Here is a 26,503-nt window from a genome sequence, read left to right as displayed (position 1 = left end):
TCAACACAAAAAGAAATCAAAAACACATTACAAAATACATTAAAAACTAACATAAAAAATAAAATTAAAAAAACATAAATTTACATTAAAAACATATTTTTACATAAAAAATAAAATTAAAAAAACATAAATTTACATTAAAAACATATTTTTATTAGTTAAAACTTAAAAAGAGTGGTATAATCACACTTTCTAGTGGCTACTTAGAGTCACACATTTGTACTCGTCTCTCTTTTAACCTTTTTATATATTTTTAATCTTTTAACCTTTTTATATATTTTTAATTTATGTCATGTCCTTTTGGTCTAGATTAGTCTATAAAGTTCACAAATTATTGCTGAAAATAATGGAAATTATAGTAAAATTATCCTAAAATAAGGTAATTTTTTTTTTTTAAATCTCATTTATAGTGGTCAAACTTCATAATTTTGAGTGTCTCCTACTTTAAAAATGATTCAAACACTCTAGAATTGGATTTTTTGAAAGTAGACAACCTATGTATTCTTTTAATATATTAAATTTTTTATTTTTTTTTCACATTGTTTTTAAAGTTGCAGTTGTGTTTGTTTGTTTTTTTTTTAGCATTTGTTTTTAAAAGTTTTCTCATTTACTTTTAAATATTTTTATGCCTCTTCTTAATTAATTTTAATAATTTTATAATTATATGTGTGTGTTTTTTTAAATCTAAGACAAACTTTCTTGAAAAATTATATGTGAAGAAACTCCAATGTTTCTAGTGAACAATCACTCATCTTAAGGGTATAAACATGAAAATTCATAGTGAAAGGAGAGTAAGATCAATTAATTTAAAGCGGATTGAGGTTAATAAACTTTTGGAAGGAAAAATACTTAATTAATTAAAGGGGCTTTTGAAAATTTATTCATAAATACTTTAAAGGTTGAACATTAAAATAAATTTGAAGAGTGAATTAATAATGAATTATTATATTAGGAAATGAGATCTGAAATTGTTATAAATAATTATTATATAATTATCAAGTAATTAAGGAGATTATTATAATGATAAAAATACATAAATAAAAATATTATAATAATTAGTTATTGGAGGAAAATTTAATTAATTAACTAATTAAAAGGTTTTGAATATCTAGTCATAAATAATTTAAATAAATTTAAACGTTGAATGGTTCAAATAAATTTGAAAAAAGAATTAATAATAAAATAATATATTAGAAATAAGGGTGGGTAAGCAAGAGGCTTTTGTGACTAGAGTTATTTAGAGATTCTTCTTTAGGATCCATCACATTATATTTTTTCTTGTCTGGTTTTGCTTTGAGATCCTCAAGCATAATCTCAAATAAAGGGTGGGTAAGATCAAGAAATGAAAGGTCATAAATATGAAGCATAATCTCTAAAAGAGGTGGATAAGATTAAGAAATGAAATGTCATAAATAATCACCCACTCTAACTAATAAATAAAATGGATTTTTGGTTAGAATGGGATACAATTTTTAGTAAGATTGAGACTTTTTATTGTTTAAAATGCACTTTTAAATACATAAATGTATTTAGCACCCTAAAAAATTAAACAACTTAAATTTTATGATTTTTAAAATCTCTTTTGGATTTTGACCAAAATTGAGTAGAAATTGTATTTGGGAAAGATACATTCATCTATTAGTTAGATTATAGGATAAATAATGAGTATTTAAAAATATTTTTATAGTAATAAAAATAGATATAACATAAATATTATAATAATTAGCTATTAGAGGGAAACAATTAATTGATTGAAAGGTTTCTAGGGTTTAACCTAGTATGATAGAGATGTTGTAATGTCCTATTATAATTTTTTTATGTTATCTAAACATTTTGACTTATTCAAATTACATAAAATTAAAATTAAAATTAAAATGAGTAAAATAAAATTGATGTAAAATTGTCTATTCAAAGTAGATGGTTTTTGAGCTCTAGTTTTTGAATATATATATATATATATATGTATATATATATATATATATATATATATATATATATATATGCTTAAACATTTTTGGAGTGAAAATAGATTTGATCTATGGATGCTTGGTAGATCTAGAGTTAAGATGGATCCAGGCTAGTAAATAATTTAATTCAGCCTATATCCATCTTAACTCCACATCTACCAAACACTTAGAGAGATCAACTCTCTTTACTATAAAATAGGTTTTCATGCCAACTCATAGGAATCTAGATTGTTTTGATTATTAACTATAATTATAATTATAATTATTTATCTTATGTTTTTCATTTCATTATATTTTTAGTTTTATATAATTTGTAAAAGTTTTATTTATAATTATAATAATTATTATTTTTTTAATATATTATATTTTTAATTTATTTTTTATTTTATTAAACATTACAACATTTCTAAGGTATTGCATTGGACAACACCCCTTGATGTAATAAATTTAAAGGTTGATCATTCAAATAAATTGGAAGAAGGAATTAAATTTGCATTTATTTTTTAATATTATTTTTTATGTTTTAAATTATTTATTTATATTTTATTATATTTGTAAATTAATTTTGTTTTTCTCTATAATTTAAAAATTTTATTTTTATTTTTATTTTTGGAAATTAAAAAATAAAATAATGAAAAATAATTAAGAGGAAGTTGATGAGAGAGTAGAGATGAATGACATAATTTTTAACACAAAAATGATAATTTTTAAGTTATAATTTCAAAAATATTATAATTTAAGATTAAAATAAAATTGGTTGCAATGATTTTGTTCTTTAAATTCATGGTTTCAAACAAATAGTAATCTAAATCCTAAAAAACAAAAATGATGTTATTCATAAAACTATTTTTCTATTTTAATATTTTGTTTGCAATAGTGGTCCTCATTCGTTTTAAATAAGTTACAATTTTAACCTCAAAATGATAAGTAATAGTAAAACCACTTTTTTTTTTAAGATTTTGTCAACAACATGGCAAGTAAAGGTTGCAAAATGGAGTAATTTAAATTTTTGGAAAAAAATGGTGCCATTGGTGGAACCACTTTTCAATTTAAACGTTGATTTTAATATTTTTTATGCAAAATTATGGGTTTTATCACTAGAGTTTTCATTTTGAAGTCACAATTCTTGTTAGATTGGTAACTTTGTTTTCAATTTCTGTGTTTAAACTAGCCTTCTTGAATTAGATGAATAAAGGTTCCATTTGGTTCCATCTAAATGTCATTATTGACAAAAAAAGAGCATCCTCCATGCACTTGCCAAGATTGTTAATAAAATGGAAAGATAGATAAGCATAGGATGCCACATGGGAACCAACAACTATTTTTCAACACTTCTCATAGCTTTAAAAATAAAATCACTTTCTAAGAGGAAATTATTAAATATTGCCATGTATGGAGTCCATTGCAGTAAATAAAACTTATAAAATATTATTAAAAACTCTATCAAAAAATGTGTATGTTTTTATAAAATATAAAATACTATATAAAAATGTAAAAACATTATAAAAAAAAAATGAAATCATTTATAATATGAATTGTGCTTTACTTCCTTTCAAAAAAATAAGTGAACATTAACTCTATATCAATAAAAAAAATATAATATTTTGATCCATATTATTTACTACATTTACCATTTTTTTAATATGTTTTTATTCTTTTACAACACATTTTTATATTTTTCAACCTTTATATTTTAAATATTTATATTTAATATATTATAATATTATTTATTTTAGAGAAAAATAATTGATACACCTCAAAAAAATCACAAATCTAATGAAAGTAAAGATAAATAAAAAACATTAATTAATTAAAAGCATTAATTACAAGTACCAAACTTAAATTGGATGATAAATTGGAGGATTGAATTTCTACTTACAAGTCATGACTGGGAAGAATGAAAAAAAATGATTTCAAACCTCCAAAGAATAGTGATAAACGAGAAAGTGTATTTATTTATAATCACAAAGGAAAGACATCAATTAATTAAAATCATTAATTACAAGTGCCAAACTTAAATAAAATGGATGATAAATTGGAGCATTGAATTTCTACTTACAAGTCAGGACCAGGACCAGGAATAATGAAAATCTAATTATTATTAGTTAAAAGATTTCAAACCTCTAAACAAGAGTGATAAATGAGAAAGTGGATTTATTGTTATCATTGACTATTAATACATTATCTTTCTATATTTATTTTCAAATAATTTTTATTAAATTTTAGTTTAATTATTAATAACAATTGTTAAGTTTTTTATAAGTATTTAATGGGTATAAAATGTTTTTGAATATTTTTAATAATAATTACAAATGAAAAATTGGTATTTATTTGAAACATAATTACTTAATTTTATTAAATTAATTAATTAAAAAAATGTAATGTCAATATGTCATATAAATATGAATTATGGCTTGTTTGATGTATATAGTATTAGTAAACATTGGTATTGTAACAAAGTTTATTTATACATTAAGAATTTGCATGGTAAGTGAGGATAAATCGCTATAGTAAAGTTGGGTTAAATCTCCATAGTTAAGAATCATATTACATTTTTTTTTAAATGTGTATATATGTTAACTTATCTATTAATTCTTTTTATAATTAATAATAATAGTAATAACAATTTAAGAATACTATTGTATGTTTTTTAAATGGATATATAAGTTTAACTTATATATTAATTCTTTTGATATTCTTTTTCTATGTGGTTCACACTCCTCAAGATTGCTATATCCACTAAATAATTGTACAAAACTATGGGAAAGGATCACTCCTTACCAGCTCACTGAAAGACAATTGAACCCATGGCCTCTCTATAGTAGAGGTGCTTTAACCATGGTATACAATTGAACCCATGGTCTCTCAATAGTAGAGGTGGTGGACTAGACTAGAGTAAGGTAACCTCAATAATAATAATAATAATAATAATAATAATAATAATAATAATAATAATAATAATAATAATAATAATAATAATAATAATAATAATAATAACCATTTAAAATAAAGTTATAAATATTCAAAAACTTTAAATTAATTTTCAATCATTATTAGCTAGATAGTAGGGATTTAATTCCCACAAAATAGTATAGAATATTTTTATTAGTATGCTGCTCTTAGTAATATACATAGATTAAATGTTGAGAATTATATCAAAAGTGGTTATACCCTTTCCATTGTTAACGGGATAGGTGGTATACAACCAATACCACCAATATACTCGAGATGATGTACAACCAATATACGGGAGATGTGTAGGTGTAATGTAAGTAAGTATTTATGTGAACATTTTAAAATCCATTCTCAATATGTTGAATTTATAGTTATTTACATGTCATTTCTATACATTTTTTTATGTAAAGACTTTCTTAAATTATGGTTGAAGTCATAATTGATAAATATGTTATTTAAATGAATATGAGCTACTTTTAAGTATGTTATTTTTGGATTTGATAAAGGAAAATTATTTGTGAATAAACCATATCCATAACTCATGGCATAAAAAGTCATAATTGATAAATATGCTATTTAAATGAATATGAGCTACTTTTAAGTATTTTATTTTTGGATTTGATAAAGGAAAATTATTTGTGAATAAACCATATCCATAACTCATGGCATAAAATATGTGATGCACTTATCCACATGGGGTCCAATGAATTGTTTGAATTTCTTTTTTTATATAATATTGAAAAATAAATCTTTTTTTTTCAAAATTAAACATTATGGTTTTATAGGTTGCATTGCTCAATGGTAAAGTAATAATTATAAACCAACAAAGATATTCCTAGAGTCCTAATAATAGGTACGTATCCATATTTAAATTTAATTAATAAGGACATAAAAACTCAATACTTACAATAAACTTACAATATATACAAGTTGAGTGGGTCTAATGGTTAAGAGCATGTCTTTCCTTGTAAGAGGTCACACTTTCACAAGTATTCATCCCCACTTTACTATAGATATTATTAACTTGTAAATATGCTTTGTTACAATACCATGGATTAACAATACCTTATAACTCATTTCACAATCAAAATATTTTATAAATATTTTATTTTAATTTAATTATATAACATTTTTTTAATTAAATCTAAAAGAAAATGAGAATACTTCTATATATAGAGATGTGAAATTAATTTAATACGAGCTTATACTCTTAGATCTACAAAGCACCTAAAAGGATAAGATACATTTTCTATGCATATCTTTTCATGCCTAGAGGGATCATATTTCTTTTTCCTCTAAAAGAGATAGCTCTAGAATTAACATGGATCTAGGCTAGTTTTGATTAAAATGATTAATTAAAAAAACATCATAAGAAAAAGTGTGGTATGAAATGAGTCACCCTTTTTTTGGTATGTGGTATTGATAAACAATGATATTGTAATAAAACATATTAACAAGTTAAAAATCTCCATGGTAAAATGAGGTTAAATCTAGAAAGTTAATAATTTTTTATGATTTTTTTAAATACTAGGAATAAGTAAATATTTGATGTGTACCCATGTTTACTAGCCATTTAATTAGTATATATTTATAAAGAATCTCAAACCTCCAAACAATAATGATGAATGGGAAAGTGCATTAATGATCCAATAATCTCTTGTAAAAAACAGTGTTGTATAATATTTTATATATTTCTAGAGAACCTCAAATACTAGGGGATGAATGGAACAGTGGAACAATGGCCTTATAGTCACTAGGGAAGCTATATAAATTAAATGGTGTTATAGAAATCAATCTATGATATATATCAAAATATTTACCCAATGATATATCTCATATTGCAAAGATTTAAAATATCATAAAAATTAACCAAATTAGAACTCTCTTTTTGTATCTAGAGGAACCACATTGGGCTAGCTCTTACTTGGGCCACAAACCCTTATATATTTCAAATCTTCAAGGAATAATGATAAATAATTTACATATGATCCAAAATAGAATCTCTAGTTCAACTAAATTATAACTTTGTTTTAAATCAATATTGTTATTATTAATTAAAAAAAAGTAATATATGAGTTAAACATATATACTTTTTAAACTATCATAGATACATGTTAACTCTTGATAATCTCTCAAGATGCAAACACAAAATTATTTTTGAGGGATTGGACTCTAAATGAATCTATGTTGATTCTTAATAATATTTTTTATATTGATATAATTTTCACATTGATATAACCATTACAACAATGTAATTTGCTGGTAGGGAAGATAACAACTATTCTAACCAACAACCTAAAATAACCCTAATTGACACCATTATTACTTCAATTTATATAATTATACATTTACTCCACATTTATATTTATTAATTATATTATGTTTTAAATTCATTTTAATATAATATACCTATTAATAAAAATATTTTATATAAAAATTATATTATTATAATTTTAAAATGAATATAAAGAAATAATTTGAAAATATATTATTTTACCCCTAGCTTACACTAGAAATCAAAATGTCTCACCAAACCTAACGTTCACAAGAGACAGAATCTTAATTCCAACGAAGGAAAGTAAAATTTATTGAACTGAAGTTCATGTTGACCTTGCTGCTATATGTGACAGAAATTCACGTTTCTTTGATTTATCTCACATGTTATTTGATTGTACAATTTGGAGTTGAATTCAACGCTGGCATATCTGTCACTCACCGCTGAAATTTACATCATCAGAGATCCCATGCATCTTAGAAGATTTGGACGATAGATAAGGTGTTGGGGGCATATCACAGGTGGACATGGCCATGCGCAAATGTCCCCAATGTTCCCTTTTACCTGCCAAGTCCCTCTAGTGGGACCTCAACTTCTATTTCAGCTCTTATGTAAGAAAATTATAATTTTATTTTTGTTTCTTACTGGTTTATATTCAAGTTTAGCAAATCTTGTTTTATTTCTGGCTGACTGGTTTACATTGAAATTTTACTATATTTTATTTGAGTTATGACTGGTTTACTCTCAAATTTTACTGTTCACGCTTTTTCTTAATCAATAAAAAATTATAGCTCATGTGGTTGGAGGTTCAAATCTTTCTGATTAGTTGGTGGGAAGTGCATTGACATGGACCTTGTGTCAGGTAAATAGAAGCCCAACCCTGTTACCCATTCCTCTATATTAAAAAAACAAAAACACTATGCAGAGAAATGCGGGAAGTGAATTGACATGGACCTGTGTCAGGTAAAGAGAAGCCCAACCCGGTTGCCCATTCCTCTATATTAAAAAAACAAAAACATTATGCAGAGAAATGTCGTTTTCAATAACAACAATCTTTATTCCAGTTTGATATTGGATAAATACATTTGAATGCTGAATTTTCTCAAACTTGTTTTTGTGGGATTCTTAACTAGAGCAATTTTATAGCTCTGTTAATTTGGCTCCACACGCTGACCCTGCCTTCCAACAGTGAGTGCAGCAGTGTCACCATCTCCATCAATACAGACAGACCCACGTCGATTCTGCTGCACGTCAAGGAAGTTAGTATAGATTGTAACGGTGAGAGGGAAATTTGGACCATACATATTATGCATTGCCTTCAGTGAAAGCCTGGTCTGGGTAGTTCTCTGCGTCTTATCACACAATATAAATCATGCTCCACACAATAAATACTGAGAGTTATAGCTCCATCTGTCAAAAAAATATGTCAGATTTTGTTTGGAGAGTTATCTGAAAGAACCCACGAGCCATGGCATCCCCACCCACAGACAGTTTATTCGTCCATGTCAGGGGCGGTACAAAAACCAGTGAAAGCACCCATGGGCCGGTCAATCAAGATTGTGTATGTGGCCCGCAGCTTCATGCCGAGCTTGATTAGTCTATTTATCAGTTCGACTGAAGAATCAGTGTCATTGCAGAGTGCGGGAGAAGAGTCATGATTACACTCGGAGAGATCGGTGTACCTGGAGCCCTGTAATTAGCTTAAGATCAAATCCTTGGAAAGTTATTAGAACTTTGTTAAGGTGTGTTTCTGAAAAAAAAGAAGAAAATTAATAATGATCAGAGCTTGATAAATCAAGATCATTATAATTGACCAGCAGAGAAGAGAAGGTCTTGTAACTTATGACAGCATAAGTTATTTACAGAAGAAAAATGATGATCACCACCTGCAAGATCGTTGTAATTATGCTCTTTGCATTGTTTTTTCTTTCTTGTAATTGCAGACAAATGGCCATTGAAGGTAAACAAATCTGATTTTCACAGTTAGTTATATTGCTGAGAGAGAATTTTTGGGATAACCTTTGTGGCAATTTTTGGAATAACATGTATGGCAATATTTGTAACGTCCAATGTTTCAGATTGATACTCTACCCATATTCAAGGATCAAGCAAAACATAAAATTATTGACACAGGTTATTCCAAAAATTCTCTCAACAAATCTGTTTAGCTCAAACAACCTACAAAATTAGTTTAAAATTTTGATATGCACAAACAATTATTACAGGAAATGAATTATCCATGTCTCTAAACCCTAGAAACTCTGGATGTAAATTTTAAATTTGCATAAACAATTGTTCCAGGAAATAAATTATAGATCTCTTTAGCTCAAACAACCTATAAAATTAGCTTAAAATTTTGATATGCACAAACCATTATTACAGGAAATCAATTATCCATGTCTCTTAAACCTAGAAAATCTAGATGCAAATTTTAAATTTATATAAACAATTATTTTAGGGAATAAATTATAGATCTATGGTATAATTCTGATATATTAAACTGTTCATTTAAATAATCAAATCCCTCTCAAGTCTCAATAAATCATAACTTTAGGTGAATTCAATGAATTTAAATAATCAAGTCCTTCTTAAGTCTCAATAAATCATAACTTTAGATGAATCTATGCTGATGTCTGCAACTAGAAAATAGTAATCTTAATCTCTGAGTTTGTCCATTGAGGACCCCATTCCAAGCACAGCTCTTACTCTATCTCTGATTTCTTGCAGCAGCTCAGCTGAGAACATGGACTCTACAGCCTGACTTTTCTGGTAGTAGGGCTCATGGAGTATCACAGGACAGTAGTGTCCTTGTAGGTTATGACAATGTATGTACTTTATGGTTCATGATTGTTTTATGATCATGCATGAGAAGATGCTTTCTTGTCCTAAATTGATACCAAATTATTTGCAGCTGGAAGCAGCCAATGCTAAGACCAGAGGAGTGAACGATATTGAAAGAAAATTTGCAGAGCACCAGGGAGAGGAAAATACTGCAGGGACACCTGAGGAGCATCGGTCTTTGAAGAGAAGCCTGTTACTTGTATCTGGGGCGAGGCCTTCAATGAAGTTGGGCTCTCAAAATAAGTTCTCAGGTGCCAGTCCAATGCATAAACAGTCTCAAAATTCTGTGAGAAAGGGATTCGATTTTTTCGCTTCAAAGAAAATCGATGGACCTGCTAAATTAAAATATGAGAAGCCAACGTTTCATGTTGATTACAGTGTACCCAAAACCCATCCTCCTAAGCATAACTGATGAGCTTTAACTCAGTTGCCTGCTGTAATTACTTGAATCAAAGCAATCAAGTTGTTATTTTTAGTGTAAAGAGAAGATTCTATAGTTCTAAAAATTAGATAATATGATATATAAAATTAGAAAGTTTACAGTTGTATGAATAATTAAGTGAAACGAAGATGTGCAGACAGATCAGACTGATATGGACAGACAAATCAGCCAACTTTCCTATCATAGTTTAATGATAAACGACCATACTCCTATGTATATAGGTTTCTTAGTACATTCTCTGAGAAATAAATATAAGTTTTTTTACATCATCCTGGTGAAAATATACATGAGATGTCCTGGTGAAAAATCCGCAAGCAAGTACTTATAATTTTGAATAATTGATGAATCTTCAGCTAAAATTACTTAATCAACTAGGCTGATAAACAGTCAAGGATTAATAGGACCCATTTGTAATTCCCAAACAGCATTCAATATGTACTTAAATGCTCTTTCACTAGTAGGCTTCCCGTTTATGAGTAATTGTACCATATATTGACACAGTAATAACAGTAATTGAGGGGATTTCTCATTGCAATATAGTAAATGCCATTTTTGGCCTTAACGGTATAGAGTAAGTCATTAAATTATGATTATAGAATAAGTTATTAAATTATGATTATATTTATAGAGTAAATCTTTAAATTATGACTATATTCATTGGTATTAGTTTTAGGATAGGTAATATGTTAGGAAGTCTAGATTACCTGGTATAAGTTACTCTCAAGTGATGACCCCTTAGGAAGTCCTGATTACATGAGGGGATTTTTCAGTGTAATATAGCAAATGTCATTTCTGGCTTTAGCTGCATAGAGTAAATCAATATTTATTATGACCATATCCATTAGTATTGGCTTAGGATAGGTAACATGTTAGGAAGTCTTGAGTACTTGGTACAAGTCACTCAAATGATGACTTTTTAGAGAATCCTGGTTGTAAGTCAAGAGAGGTAATGGTTGATGCTACTTTTAGGTATTATCAATTTCATTTTATGGCCACTATGAGTATCATCTGAAGCAATAAGTATTATGTGGACTATTCAAAATAATGAGAATTTGATCAATTGAAATTAATCCTCATGAATATAGTCATAATATACTGACTTACTCTAAACAATTAATTTTAATACCTAATTAAAATTATTATATTCATATTTTTTTTATTTCTTTGCTTTAATTTTATAAAATGATATCAAGGTAATGATAGCAGTACCCAGATTAGAATTATTATATTCCATTAGACTGGTTAGCTCTGCATGTTCTTTTTGTTTACATTGATTCACATTCTGTTGAGCCACCATGGTAGATGTCCAGAGAAACAAAGGAAGATGCCAATAATTTTATTTTTCCGGCTGTGATATAGACGACTTAAATTAAACCAGCAACTTTTTCTCCAAATTTTACAGAAGAAACTCGAAATGTATATAGATGTCGGGTTGAAATGTGTAATAACAAAAGGATTACGGTTTGCACTTAGTCTTTTAAATCTTTGTTTATTTTTGATAAATTTTGGATGATTCTAGAAATGGATGAAAGGATCACATAATACTACATGAGCATATATGCATCATGATGGAGACGAATTGATCATGTATATATGTGGTGTGTATATCAAACAGATAGTGGACTAAACTAATATATTTATTGCAGGAACCCAGGAGGCAATATCCTGTAGCAGAACGTTGTGTAACATCCCAGAAACCAGCAAGGCCAGGCCAACAGAAGAAGTAGCCGCCATGACTCCACCTCAACCAGAGGTATATATATTCTCTTGGACTTGGTTCTACTTCATATTGCATATATGCAATGCCTAATGGTTTCTAATTGCTGGAAGTTTCAGCTTCATTATGGTATCCATGGCAAACCCCATTTTTTATCTCTACAATATCATTTGAAACTTTGGAAATGAAACCCTAACAAATATACATCTGGATTTTTCAGGAAGACCAAGATGTTGGTGACCTTGTCAACGCAATGGACTATGCTCCTGCTCACAACAAGCCTCCCATACACAACTAATTATCTCCACGATATTTACAGGGAAATGGTTTCAAGATTAACCTACTCGTACATTTTCAGTCCGAGTTGAGTTCTTGTAGCTTTATTCGAGCCCTATCCCTGAAATATTCTTTCCTTTCCACACAGGATATAAGTTAAAAAAGGAAAAGAAAAAATCAGAATGGGTTTTGTTTTTATATGGTGTGTTTGTTAAAAGTTAAAAGAGTTCCCTCTTCTGATTGTATCTTTATATTTGCGTGGTTAAATTGATTTCATTTTTATGTGTGGAATGTGTGTGGTTAAATTGATTTTATTTTTATTTGAATGAGAGAAAACCTTGTTTAATTATTTAGAAATTTATATAAACATTTATATTACTTATAAATATATTATATTTCATTTACGTGAAATTGTAAAATACATTTTACTATTTTAATATATTTCAGATTTATTAAGTATTAATTTTTTTTATATACAAATGTTAAATATTTTATTTATATTAGATTGTAAATATATCTTAAATCTAAATAAATTTTCAACTTTTAATTAAAAATTTATTATAAAAACAAATTGTAAATTACAATCCTAAGTTATATATATATATATATATTAGTGTTTAATACAATAAGGTTCAACACTTTTACTAGTGATTTAGAGAAAAGAAAGACTTGAACTTACAACAATTAGGTAATGATCCCTTATGTGACATATACACCCGTATACATTCTTGTTAATATTAGGTCTACTTCAAACTACAAATCTCTATGATGATCCATGGAACTAGAGAAATTCAACTATGTGACAAATGCATGCAATTTGGTTAGACTTGCAAAGGAAAAAGAGATTACTTTATTATTGGTAATCTATAACTTTGATGTATGTGGAGGAAAGTATATAGAAACTTTGGTTTCATACAATTCATTTTATAGTTGCATCAATGGCTTCATACTTACTCTTCTAATTGGTTTGTTCAGTTCAACAACCCTAATTAAAATGGATTTTACTTCTTTCTATCATTCCAAATTGATGATCAAATAAACTAAAAAGCATTAGCCATAAATATGGTCATGTACACTCTTAGAATAATAGCTTCTAAAAAAAAAATTGAGTTATAAATGTAATTTTTTTTATAGTATAATAATAATGACCCTTTTCTAGACAATTTTTTTATGTTAAAAACATGCAAATCAATGCACAATATCAAATAGATGATTTTCAGTCTTATTGAATTTTAAAATATCTTTTCATTTTCTTGAAACACAATGTTAAAAGCAATAACTAATAAAACAAACTTCAAAAAATTGCAATAATATACACTCTACTATTTTTTTTAAAAGAAACTTCAAAAAATTACAAATATATATAAGCTATACATTAATATCATTAATTTTTATAATCATATTAATTTTTATTTATCAAATATTAAGGAAATCAAATTTATGTAAGTGTGAATTTTTTATTAATTTCTAGTCTAAATATTTTTTTATATTTTCAAAAATCTATTCATAAATTTAAAATTAAAATAAATGTAGAGTAATTTATATGATTAAAATAACATTCATAATCTAGTTAATATTTGAATAAATTTATATTAATATTCAAAATAAAATATTTGAACATTTAAACAATATAGTGTTTCTAATATAGAAACAAAAAAATGTAATGATACATCATATAATTACATATTAAAACTAGAGAGAAGAATGTCAAGAGATATACAAAAAAAACTAGAAGCCAACACTCAAATAGCTATAACCTCATTAATCACAAAAGGTTAAGTTAATTACTCTATGATTTAGTCAACATGATCCCTCTTATGATGTGGGTTTATTTATAGATTTTAAAGATGAGCCATCAAACTAGGGGTGTGTATGTCTAAATAAGGCTTGCAACCATGTGCCCATTTTATATATGTGATAAAATACATCTCCATAAAAAGTATTTGCAATAAGCATTTGATGCTATGAAACATCAAATGGTTTAATACTAGCATCACTTTTGCTTCAAATACAATTAGCCAAATCAAGTACTCTTTAACCAAGTGCTTCTTCCTAAATGTGCTTTTGCCAAGGTCACATGCTCTACCATCAAATTATGTCATATGAAATTCTCACACATATAAACAACCCTACCTTGACTTTGTCTTGAACTAGACTTCAAACATAGACCACTCTTATGAGAGAGTCTAGGCTAGAGTAGGCTCCACACATATACCCAATATTTATTGTGTAAAATCTTGATCACGAAAACCAACATTCAAATAAATATGCATTTAGCTAGGAAAGCAATCAAACACTCACAATTATGAGACATTTTACAACATATTTCTTCAAACCATTAATAGTTAATAGTTTTACATATCAAATACCATGCAAAAATATCATGGGTTACTATATACCATGAATACATAAACCATTAGCTATAAACCCATCAATAATAAAATCAAGATTATAATAATTGCTCTAAAATTCATTTAAAATTAACCCCACATATATATAATCTACTCTACTCTTATATTAAGAATGCACAAGAAATATTACAGAGAGGCATGTCGAGCTAATATCAAGGTCCACCCACACACGAAAGGAGCATAGCTAGAATGTATGAGACAAAGAATAACAAGGAGGCATGGGGAAACATAAGAAATAATAACAAGAGAATGATCCCACTTGGCGGTGGTCCTTAGGGTGACTTTTCTTTCCTTTCTTTTTCAAAACCTTAATCCAACCTATTGGAGGTGAGTTGGCCAAAATTACTTACATATTATCATTTAGGGATGAATGGGAGTCTTTATTAGAGCGTGAAGATGTTGATTCATGAGCTTGCTTAAAAGCACCCAAACAAACACCCTTATTCACCAACTACATATTTGTTAGGAGAACTAGGTTCACTACTCAATCCTCAAGAGTTTGATAAGGAGTGGAAGTTTGAGCATGATCCCCAAAAATCATATCATCATCACAACCCTCATCCTCTTGTTAGAATCTAACAAAGGGAAATAATTCTATAAATGGCCTATTTGAAGATAAGAGAAGAAACAAAAAAAAAATATTATCATAATCGAGAGATTGTGTCTCATGATCATTATCGATTTTTAAATAGATTTGATCTAGAAAACCTTTGTTGATTTCAATTCCCATACAAATTATGCCACAAGTGTAAAGGCCAAGTTTCCCATGAGAGGGATCTCTAGCTAGAAAATGTCCCAAGGCATCTCCTAGGCTTTGAAAAACTGAAAAATTCCATAGGTGAGAAAGTTGATGAAGGTGCATAGACAGAGCACAAACTTAGATGAGACTAAACTAAAGATTGCCAATGTGATGGGGTGGTCACATCATGATGCTCAAAATTTTTTAAATTTTTTTGTAAGAAATTATAAATATTTGAATTAGCATGTTAGTTTTGTATTTTAGAATAAGTTGGAGGAAATATTACCTAATGTAAATGTCATTTCAGTTTCCCTTATTTTGTGAGAAGGGGGAACAAATCATATCTTGTGACTCTTGGTTATCCCATGCAAGTTTCTTTTAAAAAGAAAAAGAAGAGTGTTTGAAAATAGAAGTGCAATAGAGGTAGAGAGAAGGAGAAGAGAGGAGAAGCTCCAATGTAAGGAGAAGAAGGAGAGGTCGAGAGGCCTAGGTTGCACATGCCCACATTCTATATCTCGCTAGGCTTAATGTATATTCGAGTTGATTAATGCGTAAGATGTATATGTGCCTATGTGTTTGTAATTTCTCTATATAAATATTATTAATGAAGTTGATTTTCCTTGGGGTAAATGTAAATGACTAATGGAATGAGCTAGAAATTTGTGTGTGATTCTTGTTTTTGATATGGAATACGAATGGTTGAATTCCTAAGGATTGTGATTTCTAAGTAACATGAAATTCATAAAAGAAAGGAGCTTGAATACCTTAATGATTTTAAGGACAGTTTCAATTGCTAGGATTTTTAAATGGACGTTGGTTCTATGTATGAAATCAACGTACCTTGTTTGGGATCCTTGTGTTTAACAATCGGTCCTTGTGAATCTTTAGAACAAGAGTTGGTGAAGAGTTTTGCTATCAAAAATCAACAAAAACTTTGGTTGAGGTCTAGAGGTTCAAGTTCCAAAAGGAAGTTTTGATTTATAGAAGTCTGCACTTGTTGAGTCATGTTACAATATAAATATGGTGGTCCAATCGTTGTGGGGTTGTTTGTGAATATTTTGTACTTTGTTCCCAAACCTCATGGATGAATGTTCTCTATGTTGTAGAGTCATGATTGTGTGGTATTTATACTAAACAAAGAGTTGTCAAAGAAAAGAGAGTATCATATTTGAATGTTGTCCAAAACTTGTTAGATTTGTTCCTAACTGATAAGTTCATGTTAGCTTTGCAATTTGGGAAAACAAAGGCGTATGAAGTCATGTGTAATGTTAGGAGACAATTTAAGTCCATGTAGAATTGATTGGGAAGTCAAGTAGAATAAAGATGAGTCATCTCACCTTACTCGAACTCAAAAAGACATTTTTTTGGGTGGTACAAATTTATTTCGTATCGCCTACAATATTTTGTTACAACTCTATGAAATTATTTTGCAGTGCCTACATCAAACAATTTTCCAGGCAGCGTGTTGGGTTTTTAAAGGTCATTTGGCCTTCGCATTGCATTGGTTAAGAGAAGCATGTGTAAGCTGGATGAGGTGAGAACAAGGATTGGAAGGTTTGAGAAACCATCTCTTGGAACTTATCAAAGTGAAATCCATATTCTCTATTTTGGCTGCATATGCTTAATTAATTCTTGAAAATATTCCAAAATTGGGTGAATATAGAGTTGCACTTGTGGAGTATCCGGGTTATTGGAAGATGGGGTAACCCATCCTGGTCTTTCATAAAGTGGCATTAGAGCTAAGCTATATTCTTTGGAGAATATTAGAGACTCGTTGATCTCAAGGTTGGTTTGATTCTTAGTTGAAATGCATGAAGTTTCCATTAAGAACATTGGAATTAAAGTTCAGATGTTGATTTTGCATGAAGGTCTTTTCAATGGGTTGTTATGAAAGAATTTAATGAAATTGTGAGAAGACAAATTCCTTGAACATGATTTAACTTGAGAAGGTTGAGAGGATACTTTGATGTATCTTGAAGTAAGGTTATGTAGGTTGTTAGGGGTAGACTTGGACATAATAGAACATAGTGTTTTGTTCAAGAGATAATGGACTTTTAACCATTTTTTATGTGGAAAGTGGAAATAGCTTTGGAAGGAAAATGAACAGAGGCTTTAGTGGAAGAAGTAATGAAAAATTACAGGAAAGCAATGACAGAGCTTGTAGTAGGAGACAATTTGGGTAAAACCCTAGAGGAAGTATTCTATCACTCTTTGAACTATTGGATCAATTATCTCATTTGGATTTACAACTTGAGGAAGTGCACTGTTGGATGAGAATTTTCAAGGAAGATGAGCAAAGGCATAAAGGACAAGAGAATGAAAGACACCAAGTAGAGAACTTGGTATTGAGGCAAGCAATAGAGTTGCCACAAAGAGTTAGGGAGGAAGAACCTGTTGTGCTCTACAACAACCCCCCCATTTCATACAAATTTTATTCTCAAAACTATAATATGAAATGGGTCCCTTTTTATTTAAATTGGTATCAACTTAGTATTATTCAAAAAGGTCTGAAACAAAATAAAAATATTATAAACACTTTTTGATAAACCAATTAATCGGTCTTATAACATATAAATGAGTAATCTTTTATCATTGCGATAAAGCGATCGCAAGATCGCATATTGTAATGACAAGGGAGGCATGACTTAAAAGACCCATTGATTTTCTCCGATGGGACAATGCACAAAAGGCTATCGGATATCGGTAATGACGAGTTATCATAACAAAAGCCCCTTTCGCTCCGATGCGATGCAATATCGCTATCGGCGATCGGAGATGTAACATGCATGCTTTTCAAAGCCCTCAGTTAAAACTCCCGATGTGAATTGGTGATATCGCTATCGGCAATCGGGGATTCCGAAAGGAACCAATATAACAATTTAAGCTTTCCCCGATGGCCGATTGCGATAAAGCTAAAAGCGCGGATTTCAAAAAGGATTGATAAAGCCGGGATATTACGATTAATTAGTATTAAAGGCCTTATCTTCCCGATAGCGATTCACTTACGCTCAACCGCCAAAACATCAAAGCCATGCTTGAATGAATCATTCAACCAATAAACGATATGATGAGCATTTAAAGGATTGACAGGTTTAAACGGCCATTTAATGAGATAGTCAGTCTAAAATCTCTTCACAGATTGTATCCACAGTCACCTTAAGTTAATCCTCCATCATGCATTGATTAATATATCTCGTTCATATTTGGTTTGTGCCACCAATTCTCCGCATTACGTTCATTTTCACTCTTGTGTAGAACTCTTACGAAGCAGTAAATTCAAGCAAAATGGGGAAGAAGCCTAAGAAGACCGCAACAGCTTCCGCTTTGCCAGCCACAGGACAACCCACCGCTGATCCAGGAACAAAAAGAAAAGGATTGATATCCGACACTACATGTCTAGGACTCAACAAAACTACTTGGCAAAGTACCTATAATTTGATTGAGGCCGAAGGACTCGAGGTAACAGCAGTGCAAGCCACAGCAGATACAACTCGGAAATCTGATGCTACTCTAAAGGATTTAGCCGACTCTTTCCTTCATCGGATAGGAGCCCGGGAACAAATTCTCCCATATACAGACATAGTGAGGTGGGCAATTGAAGAAATCCCAATCACGAACAGAACATTTTGCACCATGGATGGGAGAATCTTTGGTTCATTTCAACCTGATGATTTGAGGCAAATGTACCATTTGACTGTACCGAAGAAGAAGTACAACAAGGCATTCTTGGAAAAGTTCAGAAATGAGAACGAAATTGAATCCGAACCCATTCGGGATTGGAGGAAAAATCCAGCGAAACACAAGCATGAGTCTTCGGGTAAGCACTCTGTTGATTCTTTGTGTTCTCCTTATTGTTATGCCGGGATAATGATGTGTAGATTGTGGGGGTTGCATGATTCCGCAAACTTCACTATAGAAATGGTTCCTTTGATGGAGGCAGCATGTAATAGTGAGATAATGGATTGGGAAACTGTACTGTCTAATAAGCTAGCAACCGCAGTCCTTGAGTTTAGAAGCAAATCCCGCATTACTGAAAGGTTTATTCCCCCATTCTACTATAGTGCCTATATCTTGGACACCCTGTGTTTTAATTCTGAATTTCCTGTGCTTGGATGGAGATGGACTCCAAAAGACCCCATGCCCATTCATATATACCATCAGAAGTTGTGGAAAGCTCACTATAAGCACCATTTATATCAAGTTTGCAACGGTTTTATGTTACCCATTCACTATTCTATTTTTGATAAACCTGCTCCTAAGATTTCCTACCAAGCAGGGGTTGACTTGACATCCATAGGAAGATGGTTCGGAGAAGAAAAATTCACCTATGTAAGAGTTTTCAGTAGCCAAGCGAAACCTCATGTCCTCCCTTTGTACATACCTAAGAAACTGTTAGCCAGGGAGGTAGCCTAGCCTATCAGATTACATCCGAAGGAGTTACACAGACTCTGAGGAGTAAAAAGAAGCACGTTTGGCCTTCTTTTCCTCTAAGATGCGGTGTCTACGCTCTGCATGAATTTAAACATGAAGAGAAAGAAGCTGATAAAATTAAGGCACTAAGTCTAGCAACTCTTCCTAATAGGCGATTTGATCCAAACAAAGTCACCTATAATGCACTTGAACAGGCAAAATTGACTAAATTTTATCATAAAGAAGATATGTTCGATGACCTGTTCTCCTCAGTCGAGTCAATGTCCCAAGTTAAATTGCTGGCCAGAATGGAATATAAGGATGACAGGTTAGTTGAATTTAATAGATTTAGAGAACAGAGGTTGCAAACTCTGCCTCTAGATCTGTTAGCAATGACCCGAACGACAGAATCAAGCGAGCCTGAGCAGCGACTCACTAAGGAACCTCCTGCTACATCAAAAGAGCAAGAGGAAGTGCATACAAAAGAGCAAGAGGAAACCCAGAGAAAAGAGCAGGAACAAAGCAGCACAAAGGTGAATGTAGATGCCCAGATTGACCTGAAATTGCTCGAGGAATGGCAGCAATTCGAATCAATCATCAGCAATCTTGAGTGCTCGAAGGAAGCCGAAAAATCAAGAGCGGCTGACACAAAGGAGACAACATCTAAACAGGTTCCAAGTGGAACCAGCGGCCTACCGAGTTCTACAAAAGTAGAGATAATTCCTAAGGATCCCTCCGATCAGATTGTTTTGCAAGTAGAAGAAATTCCTTCCTTAGATGTCTTTTACAGCCCAAACCACAAAGTTGTAGTAAAACGACAGCGGAAAAGGAGAAGGACTGATCAACCTTCCCTATTCCCTGAACAAATAGTGACGGGCAACGTGGTTTGGAAGGAGGAGTTTGATTCCTCTGATGACCTAACAAAACTGTCCCAATATGCTGGAGCCTATTCGGCAGCCACCATAGATAAGGCATCAGAGGTGAGTAATCTATTAAAAGAAAAAGACGAGGAAATCTTTTTGCTACAAGCACAACTATCGGAGGCACAACAGAAGGCAGAGCAAGCAGAACGGCAATTGTTTACATAGCAACAAATAAATAATCAATTGAATAAACAATTGCAGGAAGAGAAATAGAGAATTGATTCCAGTGCAGTTCAAAAGCAGAAAGAGCAGTCGGAAGCATTAGCACAACTAAAAGTTATGAATGAACAAATGCTAAAGTTGAAAGATGAGAAAATTGCTCAACTATCAGCCCAAATATAGAAAACCAAGAATCTTCCACAGCCAGCTGAATTCAGAGCAGAGGCATTATAGATAAACAAGGCATTAGTGACACAGATAAAGCTGTTATGTCAAAAAATCGCCCAGACAGAACCTTTATGTGACTTAACAGCATCAATAGGTGAAAAATCGGACAAATCTAGAACAGACTTGGATCAGGCCAATGAGACCTTAACTAATTTCCTTGAGTGGCAAGACATTGATGAGGGACAGGCAGCTAATTTGCCAAAAATCCTAGAATCGCATAAAGAGATATTATTTACGGAATGGCAGTCCCAGTTAATGAAAGCAGAGAGAGCAGTTTCAAGATGAAAATTAACCACAAGTAATTTGGTTGAATTGATTAATGATACTCTCTACTTATCTAACATGATTTCTCAATGTACCCCAGGTAAATTGACATCGGCTAAAACATTGGAGCAGTCATGTTATCCAGAGCTAGAGAAAAATGGGAGATTAATCGCGGGAATTAACAGTTTGACATGGGACACCTATTGGTTGTTCTTAGTCAAACCATACAGCCAGAGAGCTGCCCTCAAGTGCCTCACAGATGAAATCGAGTGTATCATTCCCGATATATAGGATGACACCTATGCTGCCCAACTCAATTCTCGTCTCAACCGACCACCGGAAGTGGAACCAATGCTTGCGATATGCCAGCTCAGGTCTAAAGGCAAACAGCCTAAGTGATGAATCATGTTGCCGACTGCCAGATTGCCATGAAGAAGATATTCAGAATCAAAGTTGTACCAATTAAATAGGATTTTAGTTTCATAGTTAGTTAGTTTTAATCAAGTATTTATAGACCCTTTCATGTATTTAGAAAGGGTCGTAAGTTTTTGTATATGACTTAAACCTGAAGTTGCACTACTGTACTTCAGGCATATTCTTTTATAAAGACTGGGCCAATTATTCGGATTTTGATAACGCAGCTTTTATGTGAATGTGCACTACTGCCTTTGTTTAAAAGTGTTTTTGCGTCGAAAGAAGGAATCCAAATAGCGATTGATATTGGGAGTGATTTGCAGCTCATATGGTACTATTATCTATGTCTGAGTTCATTCCTTTTATGTGAATTGTTGTTTGATCGCTCTTGCTATTATCAGATATATGCATGTGTTTTGACAGCATTCTTTATACTTTCCACTATTGGATGTTTACAGCATGCTTTCCTTTTAATCATACATGTATCGGTAATATAAAAGAATAGGTGTAACAATGTGTTAATCACTTTGTTCAACTATTTAAACAAAGTAATCATTAAGTAAAGGAATATCTATGTTTATTGCTTAGAGTCATCTACATGCCTATCAATGAACATATATTATCAAACGTTGCACTTCAAAGAATAGAAGTCTCCCAGGATAGAATAGTTATTTATATTTTCGTTGATAGGTTAGGTCATCCATTCATTATCATTTATTAGAAATCAATCACTCATCCATCCCCTTTTATTCATTATTGGGAAACTGGTCCCATTATATCCAGTCGGAGCCACCATTCCAAACGGAAAAGGAGCTGTATTAAGGTCCGGACCGGGTGGTTATCCCCCAATGTTGATACAACGATTTTCGGGGCATCAACAGAACCTTACAAGAAGAGGGGGATAAGTTAATTCATAGGATGACCGAGTTGGTAGCAACTGGCACAGCAAGTAAGCTATGTCATAAGAGAAGGAGAAAGAAAAGCTCTTGGATGAAGACATGGTGACAGGACCCGACAACAAATTAAACTAATAAGAGTAAGTGGTTGAATATGAAACAACCAACAACCTTGAAATAGGAGGAGAGAGAGTGTCTAAGAAGGGGTTCTACTGTAAAGAACCTAGAGAAGAGAAGATACCGGGAGGATGACTTGGTATAGTTGACAAGTAGTAGACTTGTTATAGAGAAAAGAAGGGCTTGTTGTATCTCACTAGTAGACAAGGAGAATGCAGTAGAGGAAGATATGAAGATGATTTTTATTAGTCATAGGAGGGGTTTAGAGGAAAGTCACAAGGAAAAGAAGAAAATTGTCAAAGTAATTAGACTCAAAGGAATGAGTGATGAAGAATTTGAGAAGGAGATGGTTGAGTTAAGAGAAGAACTCAATCATGTGGAATAATTGCAAGAAAGTCAAGATAACCAAAGTTATGGTTGGATAATGAGAAATCAAGAGGAATAATGGTGATAATTTAAAGAATAGGAAGGTCTGCAACAACAAAGGATGACAATAGTAAGAATAATTCTACAGCAACAGTTGTGTGGAGATTAAACAATGATTTAATGTTATTTTTTTTTTTGTTAATTTTGGATTAACTAGTCATTACAAGTAGCAGTGATGAATTTTTGTAGTTGAGGATGAAGGAAAGGAACTTTGTAGTAGAAGTGAGGAAGAACAACAAATTTCTTAGAGAATGAAGGTGAGTAAATTGCATGTAGAAGTTATAAGAGAAGAGAGTGTTTAGATAAATATTCCAGAGGAAGAAGTCATCAAAAATACTAGGAGAATACTAGGCATGGAAGAGCTTAGTATGGTATTTACAAATAGGTTGATGGAGCTAGCTTGTTGCAGTGGATTGTGTGCAGTTCACTGTGAGCAGGGAGAAGCCCATAGAAGAAGGAGACTTGTGACTACTGAAATTCATAGTAAATATTCAGAGAGAAGCCATATTAGATTAAGTCAGGAGAAACTTGATAAATAAGTAGCTTAAATCAAATTACAACTAGAGATGATGAGAGAACTACTACAGAAAGATGATGAAGACTAGGGTTATAGATGGATGCTCTAGAAGAGAGTGAAACAGAACTTGTTGTAGGTGAAGTTGAGGAAAAGATAAAATGATCAGATGGAGGAAAATCTCAAGGGAGTTAAGTTGCAACCATGGAAGAACAATTCAAGGGTAATGAACACATGTGATGAAGAAGATGGAGATTTGATGATAAACCCAAAGACAACAAATGTTAGCCAAGGACTGAATTAAAATATGAAATTGATAAAAGGAAAAAACAAAGGTATAGTTGGTTGTATGAAGAGATAACCTATTATTGTAAGGAAATTTTGAGCAATGTATTGGAAAAGTTGAACAGTTTGGAAGCAAGTAAAGTTCAGAGTTTGTGGCAGAAGCAGTAGAAGAAGGTACATGTTGATTAAAGATCTGGTAAGATTTTACATTTCATTATGTAGGTGATAGTAGAGGAAGAGGAGGAGATTTGTAGCAGCCTAGAGCAAGGAGTGTTCGAAGGGTTCCAGAGAAGAGGACGAGGAAGATGTCAAAATCCAAAACTCAGGAGAAAGTTTGGTGAGGTATTATGTAGCGAGGTGGAGACGTGTTACTGTAGAGGCGTGTTGCAGGTCATGAGTTGAGTTTGTTATGAGAAGACTAGAGGAATATGACTAGGAGGTCACAATTTTTTTTACCTTGGTATTCTGATGCAAGTGCATAGACAGAGTGCAAAATTCGATGAAGACTAGACCGAACCTTGCCAATGTGATGAGATGGTCACATGATGATGCTGAGAGAAATTTTAAATGTTTTTATAAGAAATTATAAATGTTTGTATTAGGAAGTGAGTTTAGTCTTTTAGAATAAGTTAGAGGAAATATTTCCTAATACAAATGCAATTTCATTTTCCCCTATTTTGTGAGAAGGGGAAATGAATCATCTCTTCTGACTCTTGGTTCTCCCATGTAGCTTTATTTTAAAAAGATAAGAAGAGTGTTTGAGAAGAGCAGTGCAAAAAATGCAAAGAGAATGAGAAGAGAGGAGAAGCTCTAGTCCAAGGAGAAGACGTAGAGGTTGAGAGGCTTGGGTTGCACATGCCCACATTGTATATCTCGTCAAGATTAATGTATATTCAAGTTGATTAATGAGTAATATGTTTATGTGCCTCTATGTTTGTAATTTATCTGTCTATCTATTAGTAATGAAGTTGTTTATCCTTGGGGTAAATGTAAATGACCAATTAAATGAGCTAGAAATATGTGTGTGATTCTTATTTCTGATATGGAATATGAATGGTTGAATTCCTGAGGATTTTGATTTATGGGTGACACAAAATTCATCAATGAAAGGAGCTTGAATACCCTCATGATTTTAAGGAGAGGTTTGATTGCTATGCTTGTAAAATGGATGTTAGTTCTATGTGTGAAATTAACATACCGATTTTGAGATCCCTGTGGTTAACCTGTGTCCTTGTGAAGCTTTAGAACAAGAGTTAGTGAAGAGTTTTATTGTAAGAATTCAGTGTAAAAGCTTATTGAGGTCTAGAAGGCCAAGTTCCAAAAGTAAGTTTCAATTTATTGAATTTTGCACTTGTTGAGTCAAGTTACAATCTAAGTATGGTGGTCCAACAATTGTGCGGTTGTTCATGACTCTTTTGTACTATGCTTCCGAAACCCATGGATGAATGTTCTCTATGTTTTGGAGTCATGATTGTGTGGTATTTACAACAAATAGAGTGTTGTCAAAGAAAACAAAGCATCATGTTTAAAATTTTTCTAAAACCTATTAGATTTGTTCTTGACTCATAAGTTCATGTTAGCTTTACAATCTAGGCAAAGAAAGGCATATGAAGTCATGTGTAATGTTAGGGAGAAAATAAAAGCATATGAAGGCATGTGTAATGTTAGGAGACAAGTTAAGGCCATGTCGAATTGATTGGGAAGTCGAGTGGAACAAAGGCAAGTCATTTCACCTTCTTGGAATTAAAAAGACCATTTTTTAGGGTGTTACGAAATTATTTCCCAGCACCTACAGGATTTTTTTACAGTGCTACAAAACTATTTCAAAGCGCCTACAACAAACAATTTTTAGGGTTGCATTTTTGGTTTTTAAAGCTTGTTTTGCGTGCCCGTTGCATCATTTGTTAAGATAATAATATGTAAGTTAGATGAGGTGAGAACAAGGATTGGAAGGTTTGCGAAGCCCTTTCTTGGAAATTATTAAATTGAAATCCATATTCTCTAGTTTGACTACATATGTTTAATTAATTCCTAAAAATTTCAAAATTGGGTTTCAATATAGAGTTGTTCTTGTGGAGTATCCTAGGTTATTAGCAGTCATGGTAAGTCATCCCTGTCTGTCATCATAGGTGGATTAGGAAGCCAAACCCAAATTGGAAGCTTGGTAATGACAACTATAGAAGGGTCAAAATATTGAAATCAAGGGGTTATGAACATGCCGACGTTACCCTAGAAATAAGGCCT

General features: G+C 31.3%; 1 protein-coding gene across 2 annotated transcripts; it reads left to right on the top strand.

Annotated features, from left to right (window-relative positions):
- Nucleotides 1–8,632: 8,632 nt before the first annotated feature.
- Nucleotides 8,633–12,723, top strand: LOC149183903 (uncharacterized). Of its 2 annotated transcripts, none has more exons than XM_089418813.1 (5): nucleotides 8,633–9,157; nucleotides 9,928–10,022; nucleotides 10,109–10,289; nucleotides 12,127–12,233; nucleotides 12,418–12,723. In XM_089418813.1, the coding sequence occupies exons 1-5, from the start codon at nucleotides 9,070–9,072 to the stop codon at nucleotides 12,493–12,495; spliced, it is 549 nt and encodes a 182-aa protein (XP_089274939.1). In that variant the 5' UTR covers nucleotides 8,633–9,069; the 3' UTR covers nucleotides 12,496–12,723. The 2 variants fall into 2 exon arrangements, with proteins under 2 accessions (XP_089274939.1, XP_089274938.1); XM_089418812.1 differs by having other exon boundaries at nucleotides 9,925–10,022; nucleotides 12,418–12,721.
- Nucleotides 12,724–26,503: the final 13,780 nt, after the last annotated feature.

The sequence above is a fragment of the Pinus tabuliformis genome, chromosome 3_2 (assembly GCF_031772625.1).
Source record: "Pinus tabuliformis cultivar Carrire ecotype Pingquan chromosome 3_2, CPIR1, whole genome shotgun sequence".
Lineage (NCBI taxonomy): Eukaryota > Viridiplantae > Streptophyta > Pinopsida > Pinales > Pinaceae > Pinus > Pinus tabuliformis.
This window is presented reverse-complemented; position numbering and strand designations above follow the sequence as displayed.

Excerpts from the sequence above, each read along its gene's own strand:
- LOC149183903 (XM_089418812.1), top strand. The coding sequence starts at position 9,070 with ATGATGATCACCACCTGCAAGATCGTTGTAATTATGCTCTTTGCATTG. Across the intron at positions 9,158-9,924 it reads CAGACAAATGGCCATTGAAG|CAGCTCAGCTGAGAACATGG; the intron begins GTAAACAAATCT and ends GATTTCTTGCAG. Across the intron at positions 10,290-12,126 it reads CTCTCAAAATAAGTTCTCAG|GAACCCAGGAGGCAATATCC; the intron begins GTGCCAGTCCAA and ends TATTTATTGCAG.